The 14,619-nt window shown below is 40.7% G+C and overlaps 1 protein-coding gene across 12 annotated transcripts in view; it reads right to left on the bottom strand.

Annotated features, from left to right (window-relative positions):
* EWSR1 (EWS RNA binding protein 1) overlaps positions 1 to 14,619 on the bottom strand; it is a 30,722-nt gene that overhangs the window by 12,381 nt on the left and 3,722 nt on the right. For 6 of the 12 annotated variants that reach the window (XM_021072000.1, XM_005657339.3, XM_013990377.2 and 3 more), the window contains exons 2-7: positions 13,804 to 13,840; positions 13,610 to 13,661; positions 11,440 to 11,563; positions 10,995 to 11,012; positions 5,598 to 5,784; positions 3,387 to 3,554 (exon numbers count right to left, since the gene is read on the bottom strand). In XM_021072000.1, coding sequence (XP_020927659.1) covers positions 3,387 to 3,554; positions 5,598 to 5,784; positions 10,995 to 11,012; positions 11,440 to 11,563; positions 13,610 to 13,661; positions 13,804 to 13,840 — 586 coding nt within the window. The remainder of the gene's footprint in view (positions 1 to 3,386; positions 3,555 to 5,597; positions 5,785 to 10,994; positions 11,013 to 11,439; positions 11,564 to 13,609; positions 13,662 to 13,803; positions 13,841 to 14,619) is intronic. The other 6 variants (XM_021072003.1, XM_021072004.1, XM_005657341.3 and 3 more) reach the window with 1 other exon arrangement.

Raw genomic sequence — 14,619 nt, 5'->3', positions numbered from 1 at the left:
CAAATCCATCTACAAAATGTACAACCATTAGAGTCTCCCCCTTTGTGCCTTGCTCTCATTAAAACAAGAGCTATTCTTGGAGTTCCCGTTGTGGCACAGCAGAAACAAATCCGACTAGGCACCGTGAGGTCACGGGTTTGATCCCTGGTCTCGTTCAGAGGGTTAAAAATTCAGCAGTGCCGTGAACTGTGGTGTAGGTCACAGATGCAGCTCGGATCTGGCGTGGCCATGGCCAGCAGTTACAGCTCTGATTAGACCCCTAGCCTGAGAACCTCCATATGCCGTGGGTGCGGCCCTAAAAAAGCCAAAAAACCCAAACCCCAAACCAAAAAACCCCAATAGCTATCCTTAACCAAATTCAGGCCCATTTGGGAGTTCAAGTGGTACTAAGGGAAGAATATGCACATGTGCACCCAAGGAAGGTGGACCCAGGAAAAAGGCATTGAGATAAAGGAGGCAAAGTTAAGTGCGGCATTCAGTTCTAAGGCTGTCTCCAATAATTCCCTTGCGTGATAATTTCCCTGAAGGTACAAGGCCATCTGGTGTGTGTTTGTGTGGCCACTTGTCCCTTGAGAATAAGTCTAAGTTTCAAATGGCTACTGCACACAGTTTCAGTCAAACTTTCAGACAAGCCTGATCATCTATGAAATCTGGGCATTAATAAAGAAAAGATGGGGAGTTCCCGTCGTGGCGCAGTGGTTAATGAATCCGACTAGGAACCACGAGGTTGCGGGTTTGGTCCCTGTCCTTGCTCAGTGGGTTAACGATCCGGCGTTGCCGTGAGCTGTGGTGTAGGTTGCAGACGCGGCTCGGATCCCGCGTTGCTGTGGCTCTGTTGTAGGCCGGTGGCTACAGCTCGGATTCGACCCCTAGCCTGGGAACCTCCATATGCCGCAGGAGCGGCCCAAGAAATAGCAACAACAACAACAAAAAGACAAAAGACCAAAAAAAAAAAAGAAAAGAAAAGATGGGAATTTCCGTCGTGGTGCAGTGGTTAACGGGTCCGACTAGGAACCATGAGGTTGAGGGTTTGATCCCTGACCTTGCTCAGTGGGTTAAGAATCCGGCATTGCCGTGAGCTGTGGTGTAGGTCACAACGTGGGTTGGATCCCGAGGTGCTGTGGCTCTGGTGCGTAGGCGGCGTCTACAGCTCCAATTAGACCCCTAGCCTGGGAACCTCCATATGCCACGAGTGCAGCCCTAGAAAAGGCAAAAAGAAAAAAAAAAAAAAAAAAAAAAAAAACCAAGAAAAGATGGGCCAGAGGACATTAGAATCATGGCAACTGTATGAAAGATGAATGTTAGACTGAGATTCATCATTACATATACCAACTACATGGCAGAGACACTAACCAAAAGTAAATTCTTACACAGAAATAAAGCTTAAGAGAACTAGTATTAAACTCTAGATGAATCATGGTAATAAAAAACAAGAAAGGAGGAGTTCCCGTCGTGGCGCAGTGGTTAATGAATCTGACTAGGAACCATGAGCTTGCGGGTTCGGTCCCTGCCTTGCTCAGTGGGTTAACGATCCGGCGTTGCCGTGAGCTGTGGTGTAGGTTGCAGACGCGGCTCGGATCCTGCATTGCTGTGGCTCTGGCGTAGGCCGGTGGCTACAGCTCCGATTCGACCTCTAGCCTGGGAACCTCCATATGCCGCAGGAGCGGCCCAAGAAACAGCAACAACAACAACAAAAAAAAGACAAAAAGACAAAAAAAAAAAAAAAAAAAACAACAACAACAAAAAAACAAAACAAGAAAGGAGAGCTCCTGTTGTGGCACAGTGAAAACAAACCTGATTAATATCCATGAGCTCTTGGGTATCTTGATCCCTGGCCTTGCTCAGTGGGTTAAGGATCTGGTGTTGCCGTGAGCTGTGGTGTAGGCTGCAGACGTGGCTCATATCCCGAGTTGCTGTGGCTATGGCGTAAGCCGGCAGCTGGAGCTCCTATTCGACCACTAGCCTGGGAACTTCCATACACAGCAGGTGTGGTCCTAAAAAGCAAAAACAAAAAACCCCCGACCCAGACAAAAAGACAACATATTTTACAATTCTAAGAACATTTAAACCAAGACTCGATCACTACCTCCCTCACCACAGCTGTAAGTATTCAAAAGCCTCTCTTCACACCAAGTGCACCAAGTGGCCAGATGAAATGCTCTCAGGCTTACAGGTGTGGGTGGGTCCTGGGGAGAACTGCTCAAGCCCTGCCCATTGCTGCTCCAAGCATACAGACACACTTACCCAGTCAGCTGTATTTGCTCCTAAACCTGTTCATGTCTGCTGCACTTTAATGCATAAACCAATGAAATGAGTACAAAAAAGGGAACTGTTAATTTTACCAAAGCTAAGTTGACACAATTCAGACAATTTACTTGAAAATCTGCATCAAATTAAATGTAAAACAACTTTATACAGAAACCAAAACTGGGAGTTCCCGTCATGGCTCAGTGGTTAACAAATCTGACTAGCATCCATAAGGACGCAGGTTTGATCCTTGGCCTTGCTCAGTGGGTTAAGGATCTGGTGTTGCTGTGAGCTGTGGTGTAGGTTGCAGATGTGGCTCAGATCCTGTGTTGTTGTGGCTGTGGTGTAGGCCAGCAGCTACAGCTCTGACTTGACTCCTAGCCTGGGAACCTCCATACGCCGGGAGTACGGCCCTAAATGGCAAAAAACCAAAAATCCTCCACCACAACCCCCCCAAAAAACCCAAACAAACCAAAATTGGTTTTTGTTGTAGCTGCTGGTGTGGTTAATAAAGACAAAAATGCAGAACAAGGAAACCCTTAGTCAAAAGAAAAGGCCTAGGGAGTTCCCTGGCAGCTTAGTGAATTAAGGACCTGGCATTGCCACCACTGTGGTGTCAGTTCAATCCCTGGCCCAGGAACTTCTGCATGCCATGGGTGTAGCCAAAAGAAGAAAAAAAAAAAAAAAAAAAAAAAGAAAAGCCTTGGCCTAACCATTAAAAGACTGGTGCATGAATGAACCTCTGAGTTAAATTCAATATAAAATTATTAAGGTGAAGTTTCTTTTTCTAAAATAATGTCCTGCACTTTACCCAACTGTATTCGAGAAGGTGGCTTCCATGGTTCTGTTTACCTGCTTTCAAGTACTTGTCTCTCATCTGAATAAACTAAAAGAACAAAATTAAAAGAACGAACCTAAAGTGGTAAAAATGTTTTTGTATTCAGAGAGCAAAGTTTTTGGCTGTCAGAACCTAGGACTAAGATTTTAATCCACAATACATGGTCTGGTTTATCACTGGGAGAGTCAGATAATATATCTCACCTGAGGAAGCAGAAGCAGGCAGGTCAACAGCTTGAAAAAAATCTGTTTTTTTATTCTACTAGCTCATTGGCCACAAGAAGAAGAGTGAGAAGACTGACCTGGTAGGAGGGTAAGATGGTGGTGCTGTGACTGGCTGCATGGGGTAGCTCCCAGGAACTTGGGGATAACTGTAGTTACTCTGTCCATATCCTAGGCTGGGCTGGTTGTAACCCCCTGTGCTAGATTGAGGTTGACTAGTCTCAGCGGGTTTGTTACCATCCTGTGGTCTAAAAGGGGAAATAAAAAAGTGAAGACTTTTTTCTCAACCACAAAACTCTTGGATAAGAACACTACAATCTATGAGCAATAAGGAATGTTAGAATTGAGTCTGGAAAATAAATACAATTTAAAATAAATACATCAAACCCACTGTTGGTCCAACTGTTTCCGCTGGAAGAGAACGCTAAAGATGGGGGAGAATTAATCACATCCACAGAAAAGACATTAACACGCTCCATTTATTCCATTATCAATAACTATAGAAAGTAGTTACAGTATTATGTGCTGTCAATTTAAGAGATCTGGGAGAGGAGGAGGTTTGTTCAGGAAGAAAATGCCTTTTCTCAAAAAAAGACTGTCAGGGACAAACAAACTTACGACGAACAAAACAAAAAACTTAATGCAAACTTTAGGCTAGAATAACATTTGTTTAAGTCCATGGCATGTACAAGCTTGGATGATCTGTGGGTCAGTTTCTCATTTATGAAGAACAGACCAAAAAAAAAAAAAAAAAAAAAAAAAACCATTTCCTAACTTGAACTTCTATACATTAATCTAAATTTGCCTTGAGGTCTCCATAATGGAAATAGCAGGGACACACACACAGAGAGGCAGACAGACTAACACACACTCTCCTCTCATGCTCAGATGAACTGAAAGACATCCTAGTTAAGTGACAAAAATCAACTTTAATCCCAAGGAGAAAACCAAGGTTTCTGTTACCCCCTAGCCCTAACAGTTTGTAACAGGGTTGTAGCAAGTGAACTTGAGCTATTTTAAACAAAGTCCAAGAGTCAGCAAGTAGACCAGAGAGGATGTGGAAGTACTGGTTTTTCCAAAGAGCTGAAATGGTCACAAGCCCCCTCTTTCCAGTGGAAGAGTAGCTGTCACTGATCATGAGACAGACAATTGTTTTAAAGTGTTAAGGATTGAAAAATTAAGCAAAAGGAACCAAAAGGGATGATTTATTCAGACCAATTAATATATTACCCACCCCCACCCCAGCTATGGCTTGGATTTACTGTTGCAATGGAGTATCAAATGGGACTTCAACCATAGGAGAACATGCTAGGTCCACCGAATTGGGGCCGTACAGGAATCAGTGTAACACTCACCATTGCATAGGATGTCTAGCAGATGTAAACTACTAAATTCACTCTGATTACCCACAGTGCATTTCAGAAGTAATCTCATGAGTGTCTGCCAGAGCTAATTTCTTACCTCTACAGTAGACAAAATCTAGGTTACAAGTTGATCTCTTGTAACCAGATTCAATGTTTCTTTGAAGACTATACGGAGAAGACATCTAAGTGCACTGCTTAAATATGTAAAATCTTCTGTTAAGGAATAATTAATACTGTTTACCTGCTCATCAGTCATGGAGTTATGAACTTTGTTGCTCAAAACAGTCACCCTATAGCACAGCAGGGCGCCTAGTTAAGAATTTATAAATATTTGTCTGTGATATTTGGATTACCAAAGCCAATATGTAATACAGAGAAAATCATGTCAACTCCTTAAAGGTGAGACATTAGTGTTTAACAACTGGATACGGAGAGACTCTTTACTGTCAGCAACAGGATCCTGTAACTATTTCTTGAAACATATGATGCTACTACCTCCACCCCAACTGTGAACTACAGTGTTTTTCACAGAGAAAGCCGTTAACCATTTACAGGGTCAATGAAACCAAAGGTAAAGGCATCTAAGTACAATTCTATCGGCTGTTCTACGGTGAGGAAACCACACAATTTTCTTCTGGGTTTAGCAAAGGAAACACAATAGCCTCCTCCTATTGAAGGGTTCACTCTTCTGAAACCTGTAGACGACCTGGTTGGTAACATTCCTCATTCTGGCCCCTGGATGGCACCATTTCTCTACTAAGTGAAGCATATAATGTGTCTGCGGTGTGACTCAAAAACAGTTAATATCTAAGTATACGAATAAGCATTAATAAGGAACCATGGATTCTCTCAGTGTGCAGGGTAGCTTTTCTCCTGAAAGCCTGAGGCTGTTACACGTAGCGTTATGAGTAGATGAGGGGGCCTTACCTTGCAGGTGCGGTGGCTGCCGGCTGCTGCCCATAAGCTGGGTAAGCAGGCTGAGTGCCATATGCAGACTGAGCTGCATAGGAGGCCTGGGTGGTAGTGACCGTAGCAGTGGTGGTATCATAAGCACCAGTGCCATACCCCTGGACAGGCTGACTGTATGCCTGGGGGGCAGTTGGAGTAGAATATCCTAGAACAAAGGAGAGCTCCATCAGATACTTGGCTTCTCAGGGATCTGCCTAGACACTCGTTAACAGAACAATTTGTAAACCACCTACTTTCAATGATCATATTTAACCCCTTTACATATTTCCCCTTCAGTAAAAGTAGTAACAAACCAATATTTAAGGCCTAAGTTCTCTGAAAACACTCAGTTCTCAGCAAAGCACTCTTTTGCTTTAAACCACACCTAACCGAGAGGAGAGAGTAGGCCATACAAAAGTGCTGGTATAGACAAAAAGGACCCCCTTTTGCCCCCCACCCCCGAAAAGAGTCAATAAGAGACAAGTCTGTTTTCAATGATTCTATACTGATTTTTTGTTGTTGTTGTTGTTTTGTCTTTTTGCCATTTCTTGGGCCACTCCTATGGCATATGGAAGTTCCCAGGCTAGGGGTCGAATCAGAGCTGTAGCCAACGGTCTACGCCAGAGCCACAGCAACGAGGGATCCAAGCTGCATCTGTAACCTACAGCAAAGCTCACAGCAATGCTGGATCCTTAACCCACTGAGCAAGGCCAGGGATCAAACCCGCAACCTCATGGTTCCTAGTCGGATTGGTTAACCTCTGTGCCACGATGGGAATGCCGATTCTATACTGGTTTTGCTAGCAGGCCTTAACTAGTTTTTCAACAAACTACTTAAGTACTCCAAAACCTCTCCAATAGGAATAAAATGTCCCAGAAAAGGAGGTAAAAGGCAAATGACACAGCATCTTAAAGTATCTACAAAATAATGATCCAGGTACCAGATTTTAGCATTAAAATCTATCATTTGGAATTATCTGCTTTCAGTCCTAAGCATCACGGGTAGTTCATGTTTAAGAAAATTGGAAATTGCAGAGAACTTGTGTTTAATTTTCTGTGAGATGCTAACAATTGTTTAAACGCTCTGAGAACTGCTAATTCTGTTAGCAGATTTAATAACTGTTTCAGGTAACAAACAACTAAGAAAGAAAATGCCTGTTACCAGCCCTAAGATTTGAAATGGCACATAATAATAAAGATAATAGTACAAATTATACTGGTTTACATATATAAGACCAACAAAGGTTATCCCGAAATTTTTTTTTTTTTTTGCTTTTTAGGGCCGCACCTGCAGCATATGGAGGTTCTCAGGCTAGGGGTTGAATCAAGAACTTCAGCTGCCAGTCTATATCACAGCCACAGCAGCAACATGGGATCTGAGCCACGTCTGTGACCTACACCACAGCTCATGGCAACACTGGATCCTTAACCCACTGAGGCCAGGGATTAAAAGTGGACTGAACCCGCATCCTCATGGGTATTAATCGGGTTCTTTACCATTGAGCCACAACGGGCACTCCCTAAATTTTTTAATAAATTCCCAAAGTAAACCTCGATAAATGTCTTTCACGTGATAGAATCATTTGAGATTCTAGACTAGTCTCAAATTACCCACCCCCATTTCTCTCTTATTTACTTACAATAAGCAAATGAGTCTTTTCCCTGTTCACCTGTTCAGCAATACCAGAGGTGGACTCCATAGCCCTCTTGTTATTTCCCTAGCCAAGTGTTACAGACCTGCCCTCAGACACGAAGCTAGATTCTCTCCCTAGCTCCTGCCTCTGTCAGACCAGGCAGAATCCATGCCTTTTCACCTGGAACTTGGGCTTGGAGTGTGACAAAAACAAAACAACTCCCAAACCTGTGACTCCTAACTTGAGTCCCTGTCATCTAAGAGGTATTATAACCTTTCCTCCCTCCTCCCTCATGGTCAATGAGCACAAGTTGAGACATGCAATAAAAAGTTGGGTCTAGCCGTCAGCATACATGTCCATCAAAGAAAAATCCTAATCTCACTCAAGTAAAAAAAGAGTTTCAGTACTTAAAACAAAATCATGAATTATTATTGCTCATTTTAGTTAAGATTTAGGGCCTCAACATTAAAACTTCAGTTAGAATAAAGTATCCTCACTATACTCAACAAATTACTGGCCAAAAACAAATATCAACTTCCCTCTGTACAATCTATTTTTCTGGCTGCACTCAGGGAATGCGGAAGTTTCTGGGCTGGGGACTGAACCCAAGCTGCAGTTACGGAGAGATCTTTAACCTGTTGTGCCACAAGGAAACTGTCCCCTTTGTTGAATCTAAAATGTCACCTTTTGTAGCACAGACCATACTTTCTTCTCCATCCCAAACATTTTAGGAAAACTGTGAAATTAATTATACACAAAGACACCAATTTCCTTCTCAAACCTGTTGGGTTGAAACATAAATGAAAGCATATTTCATAAAACAGGGAGCCCCAAGCAATGGAAGTTTTTTGAGTTGGCATGGTATTCATCTGAATTGTTTATTTAGTTTATAAGTTCTTTGCAAAGTCCTTAATGTCAACCATATAAAGCACTCATTTATTTAAATTTAACTGGAATCTAGTCTACCCACCCTATTACTCCTACAAAGATTTTTTTCCCTACATAATAGGCCACCTATAAGATGTACAAGACTAAAAAAAAAAAAAAAAAAAAAACCAAAACTTAATAAGGGAACTCATAAAAATACTCAGCAACAAAGCCTTGTAGTGCTATACAGCAAGAGATTCAGTTAATAATATTTTAATTAATTGTAGTACCCATTAAGCAGCCAAGCAAAATGAGCAAAAATTAACAGGGCAGAATGATTTAATTACAATTAAAAAAAGACCAAAAGCAAAAAGACAACACACCTACTGTGTTGATAAATTCAAGGAAAAAGGTACTAAGAAACATCACACAAACCAACTAAAATTTTTACTCAACCTGAATAGCAAAAACTCATTCTAAAAGCTTAACGAACTGAGCTTTGTATAGTCTCCTTCTCACGAAGTGTAATTTCAAAATATTCTAAAATAGTCTTTTTATATATGTCTTCCAATAATTATCCAATAACCTTTTTTTCTCTTTCTTTGCTTTTTAGGGCTGCACTTGTGGTATATTTAAGTTCCCAGAGTAGTGGTCAAATTGGAACTGCGGCTGCCAGCCTATGCCACAGCAACAGCCATGCAGGATCTAAGCCACATCTGCAACCTATACCACAGCTCACAGCAATGACAGATCCTTAACCCAAAGAGAAAGGCCAGGGGTCGAACCCACATCCTCACGGATACTAGCCAGGTTTGTTCCCGCTGAGCCACAATGGGAATCCTCCAATAAATTTTATATGTAAAGACAGTGTGAAATAAAGAAAAAATTACTAACTGCTCTTGAACCTACTCTTACTATTAAGTCCTACGTAGTCTGGTTCAGCCCCAATTTGCTCACCAGGTTTAATATTAGTTTCTATATTCCAAAAGTTCATGAGAGAATTAGGGGAGCTATGAAGGGTCCTCCATAAACTATAAAGTCTCTATTAACATTCCTTATTAAGTACAATTTCTTGCTCATCCAAACTACCAGTTTCTGTACTAGAATGTCCTACACTTTTTGTGACCAGTCATGATGGGACTTTTTCAATGACAAAGCGAATAGATGGCTCTATAGAACTTAGAAAACGGTTTCCTACAAATGACTTTATCACGTTACTATAAAAATGATCCAAAGACTAGACTTAAGCTGTTTTATTTAATTTGAGATACTTTTTTAAATGGGTTAAGGTGGTCAAAAAGATACAAAACTTCATTATAAATCAGTCCTGGGGACGTAATGCACAGCAAGGTGACTACAGTTAACCATACTGCATTGTACAGAGTTGCTAAGAGAGTAGATCTTAAGTTCTCATCAAAAGGATGATGCATGGTGATTCATGTTAACTAGACTTATTATGGAGATCATTTCACAATATACACACAGAATCATTATGTTTTACACCTGAAACTAATGTTACATGTCCATTACATCTCATTAAAGATTTAACAGCTTCACTATGTAAAGTTTATCTCACAATTTCAAAATTCTGTGCTGAAAATACAAACCCTTTAATTTCAGTTCCAGCTTTTTCTATAGTTGCCAACTAACACTCATAGAATGTTTAAACATTTCCCAACCTATTCAATAATATGCATTAATTAGGTAGATTAGGAAGTACTTCCCATCAAATGAAAGACGCCACGCAAAAGATAAATTACAGATGTTTCTCCCTATCAATGACTTTAATAAAAGGTTTTACATCCTTAAGACTTTTGTATCAAGTACTTTTTTTTTTTTTTCTTTTTTTGCCTCTTAGGTCCGCACCTGTGCCATATGGAGGTTCCCAGGCTAGGGGTTGAAACAGAGCTATAGCCGCTGGCCTACGCCAAAGCCACAGCAAGGTGGGATCTGAGCCTCATCTGCTACCTACACCACAGCTCACGGCAATGCCGGATCCTTAACCCACTGAACGAGGCCAGGGATCAAATCCGCAAACCACATGGTTCCTAGTAGGATTTGTTTCTGCTGAGCCACGATGGGAACTCCTAAATATTTTAACAATGATAATGATGACGATGTTAGGAGTAGGTGGCGGGGAGAAGTAAGGATTCTGAATGTTACATAGCCCTGAACCTAAAAAAAGTTATGTAAAAATTGTGAATTTCCCGTATACTGCAGCTGGATAAGGATCTGGCAGTGCCATAGTTATAGCACAGGCTGAAACTGCAGCACAGGTCCAATGCCTGCCCTGGGAACTTTCACATGTCACAACTGCAGCCAAAAAGTTACATAAAATTTTCACACACTCCACTTCAACCCCAGTATTAGGATAAAGTTTATTCTAATTCTTAGTTTTTTCTTTTTTTTTTTTAAAGCTCCCTGAAATGTTTTTATATATATTTAAGACATACTATGGATTAAAAGAATCAACACTGAGAAAATAAAATGTGTCTGGACCGAAACATTTACAGACAAACATAATACATGCAGGGTGGCAATCTGTTCCTCTAAATAAATCTAATCATGCAATCTATCCTTCAGGGAATAGGGGAGTAATCATCTGAAATACCTTTGGGAAAGTGAACAACTATTGTTAGGGCCTGACACAAAATAATGTAAAATAAAACAAAGCAAAACCTTTCCCAAAATCACATAAAGAAAAAAGGACATGGATCTGCAAATGGCACCTAAAGCAGTTTTCCATTAGCACCTTGTTGTGTGTGATGTTAGAATATTTGAGGGTTAAACAAATGAAAACACCTAAATAATTAACATTACAGGGTTAGACAAGATGGAAAGCATTTCCCATGCAAGAATGAGCAGGATAGTCAAACCTGTACTGGTCCCTTCTACTGTGGAAAGCACAAAACAAAAAAGTAGAGGGCACACTATCAGATGAAGCAAACAGATGGGAAAATTGGTTTGATTTTTAAGCAGCTCAGTTTAAGAAAGCTCATTCTTTCCCAGCACTAGCATTAGCACAATCTTTTATATATTCTTCATTATGTTGTGAGATTATTCAATACACTGTATAAAACAGTTAGAAGGAAAAGATCTTTTTTCCCTTGGACTCTATCCCACCCACATTCTATTAGAGATCCCCCAAGGTAAAAGAAAAGGAAAAAAAAAAAAAAACGAAAAACCCCAACCCCACTCCTCTTAATAAAGGATTCCCAGATGCCAGGGTATTGATCAGAATATATACCCCAAAGCACAAGTAACAAGCTTTTAAGCAAACACCCTAGCTAACATGGTCCAAAAGTCTCTCCAGAGTCTTACCAGTGGGAGGCTGTCCATAAGAAGTTGCATAGGCAGTCTGCCCATAGGTCGCAGTGGTCTGAGCCTGCGTATAGCTGACATCAGTGGGCTGTCCATAAGTTCCATAACTTTGTTGCCCATACGCCTGCTCAAAGAAAAAAGGATTCAAGAACTTCATACAGGGAGTTCCTTAGCAGATTCCGCTGTGGCTTAGCAGATTAAGAACCCAACACAGCGTCTGTGAGGACACAGACACAGGTTTGATACCTGGCCTCGCTGAGGATCTGGTGTTGCTGCAAGCTGCAGCTCCAACTCGACCCCTAGCCTGGGAACTTCCATTATGCCTCATGTGTGGCTGTAAAAAACAAAACAAAACAAAAAACAAAAAACAAAACAAACCAAAAAACCCCCCCCCAAAAATCAAAAAAGAAACTTCATACAGGAACCTTGCATCTTAGCAATAAAATGGAACTGACTTACTTCTAAGTTCCTAACCTGGAAAACCAAAGTCAAAAATACGCTTTCTGGAGTTCCCGTCGTGGCGCAGTGGTTAATGAATCCGACTAGGAACCATGAGGTCACGGGTTCGGTCCCTGCCCTTGCTCAGTGGGTTAACGATCCGGCGTTGCCGTGAGCTGTGGTGTAGGTTGCAGACGCGGCTCGGATCCTGCGTTGCTGTGGCTCTGGCGTAGGCCGGTGGCTATAGCTCCGATTCAACCCCTGTCCTGGGAACCTCCATATGCCGCGGAAGCGGCCCAAGAGATAGCAACAACAACAACAACAAAGACAAAAGACAAAAAAAAAAAAAAAAAAAAAAAAAAAAAAAAACGCTTTCTAATAAAAAAAGATTTAAAAAAAAAAAAAAGACAAATGGAGTTCCCACTGTGGCACAGGGAGACAGGCAGTGTCTCTCTAGAGTGCAGAGATGCAGGTTTGATCCCCAGCCTGGCACAGTGCATTAAGGACCAGCATTGCTGCAGCTGCAGTGTCGTCACAACTGCAACGCGGATCTGATCCCTTGCCCAGAAACTCCATATGCCACAGGGTGGCCAAAAAAAGAAAAAAAAAAAAAAAAAAAAAAAAAAAAAAAAAAAACCCCGAAACGACAAATAATAACTGTCATGAATGTTCATTTCTCCTTATCCAATCCACTCATATTTTCATGACCTACAAAAAAGTTCCTGAAATAAAAAATCTCAATTTAATGATTCAGATTAACAAGATGCACTCAAATGATGAGCAAGAGGGAAGAGGTGTATAATCGCCAATACTTAGTGTAGCAAAGTCATAGCAAATGGAAACAAGTGCTAGGAAGACAAAATGAACAAAGAGAAAGAAAATGAAACTGGGGCTAAAAATCTGTCAGTTTTGAAAACTAGATTTTCAGCATGAAACAAAGATTTAAAAATTATCACACCACTTCAAAGAAAATAAACAAGAACACTGCATGTCTCCTTAAGGTCAGTGCAGCAAGAATAATGTCTTTTGAACTTGGACATCTTAATACTTAAAACCTGGCAAGGAATGAGCTGTTCTTTCAGATATTAGCAAGATCACATTCTAAATCTGAATGACTAGTTATGTAAGATCTGCCAGAGACCACATTCTGCCTGTCCTAGAATGTTTCCATGGCAGAGCTAGTAGTATCCATTTTATGCCACAGACCATTTTAAAATTTGAGATGCTCTTGAGAACACTAGGTTGCTAATTTCTAGTTAATGTTGACCCAGGCTTTAAAACACAGACTCATGTATAGAAAGAGCTCAGAAACCATATATAGTTAGGCAGCCATAGAGCTGACCCATTACTTACTGGTGAATGCTGTAATATCTACACACTGCAACTTTTTCATCTGCAAAATGTCTTAATATCACCTCCCTTTGCTGAACTGCTATATGATTAAGTTAAATAAATTTAAACATTATAAAATATGCAAAAGGAACAAGCATGGAGTGAGGCACCTAACTTGAGAAATAGTACTAGAAAGGAAAGGAAAGCTAGCAACTCCCAGTTTGAGGTTGGTTTCATTTACAATGACACTCCCACTGTGAAAGTTTAAATACCTGTGTATTTTATGATCACAAGCATATTACGCTTTTCTTAAATTTTCTGAAAAAGATCCATGTTAGCTATTGCTTTAATATTTAACTTGGGTATGCAGCCACATGTAAGTAATTATTTTAAAGATTACCTGGGTGGTCTGTGCATATCCTTGAGTGGGCTGGGCGGTGTAAGCACTGTAACTGTAAGAGAAATTATATGCGTGAACTGAATACAGAACATCCAGGTCCCATCACCAAATTCTATACAACTACAGGAGGTTCTGTACTTTAAAAAAAAAGTAACCAATCACATCCAAAGTACTGTTGTGAAAATGTGACTTACCCCTGCTGGGCTGCAGCTTGGCTGTAGGTACTGTAATCTAGAGAAAGCAAGGAAAGAAAATAGTGTGAAGCCAGTATTTACAAGGAGAAAGGAAGGGGGGGGATTCAGGTGGCAGGAAGATTAATTTTTTTTTAAATCAGCTATAATGGAAAAAAATAAAAATCATTAAATGAAAATTAAAAAAAAAATTTTAGGGCTGCACCCATGGCATATGAAGTTTCCAGGCTAGATAGGGGTTGAATCAAAGCTACAGTTGCTGGCCTATGCCACAGCCACACCAATGCAGTATAGGAGCCACAACTACAACCTACATCACAGCTCATGAAAACGCCGGATTCTTATTGAGGCTAGGGATCAAACCTGCCTCCTCATGGATACTAGCTGGATTCATTAGCGCTGAGCCACGACAGGAACTCCAAGGTGAATTTTTTAAACTGAGAGGTATTATAGGATAACACAGGACCAAATGAGCACCTCTCATCTCTCAACACCAAACCAAAAAATAAGTCTAAGCCAGTTAAACTCAGAATATTTGAATACAGTGCCAGCTAATGAGGTTAAGATCAGCTGATTTGGTAAAGATACTTTGCATGTTCCCATGATCACAAACCTCCTTTAACCGCAGGCTGTCATTTCAAATACATGATCATGTTAAGACGAGCAGAACAAGATAAACCCCAAAGGATCTGAAACTTTACCTTCATATAAAAAGGAGGCACGCAACAAATAACAATATTTAACATCAAAATGATTACACCAGTAGCTGCATCTTCTCAAAAAATAATTTTGTTTTTTTAAAATCATTCCCTCACTTTA

Source organism: Sus scrofa, chromosome 14 (assembly GCF_000003025.6).
Source record: "Sus scrofa isolate TJ Tabasco breed Duroc chromosome 14, Sscrofa11.1, whole genome shotgun sequence".
Classification (NCBI taxonomy): Eukaryota; Metazoa; Chordata; class Mammalia; order Artiodactyla; family Suidae; genus Sus; species Sus scrofa.
The sequence above is the reverse complement of the archived record's forward strand: the minus strand, read 5'-3'. Positions and strand labels throughout refer to the sequence as shown.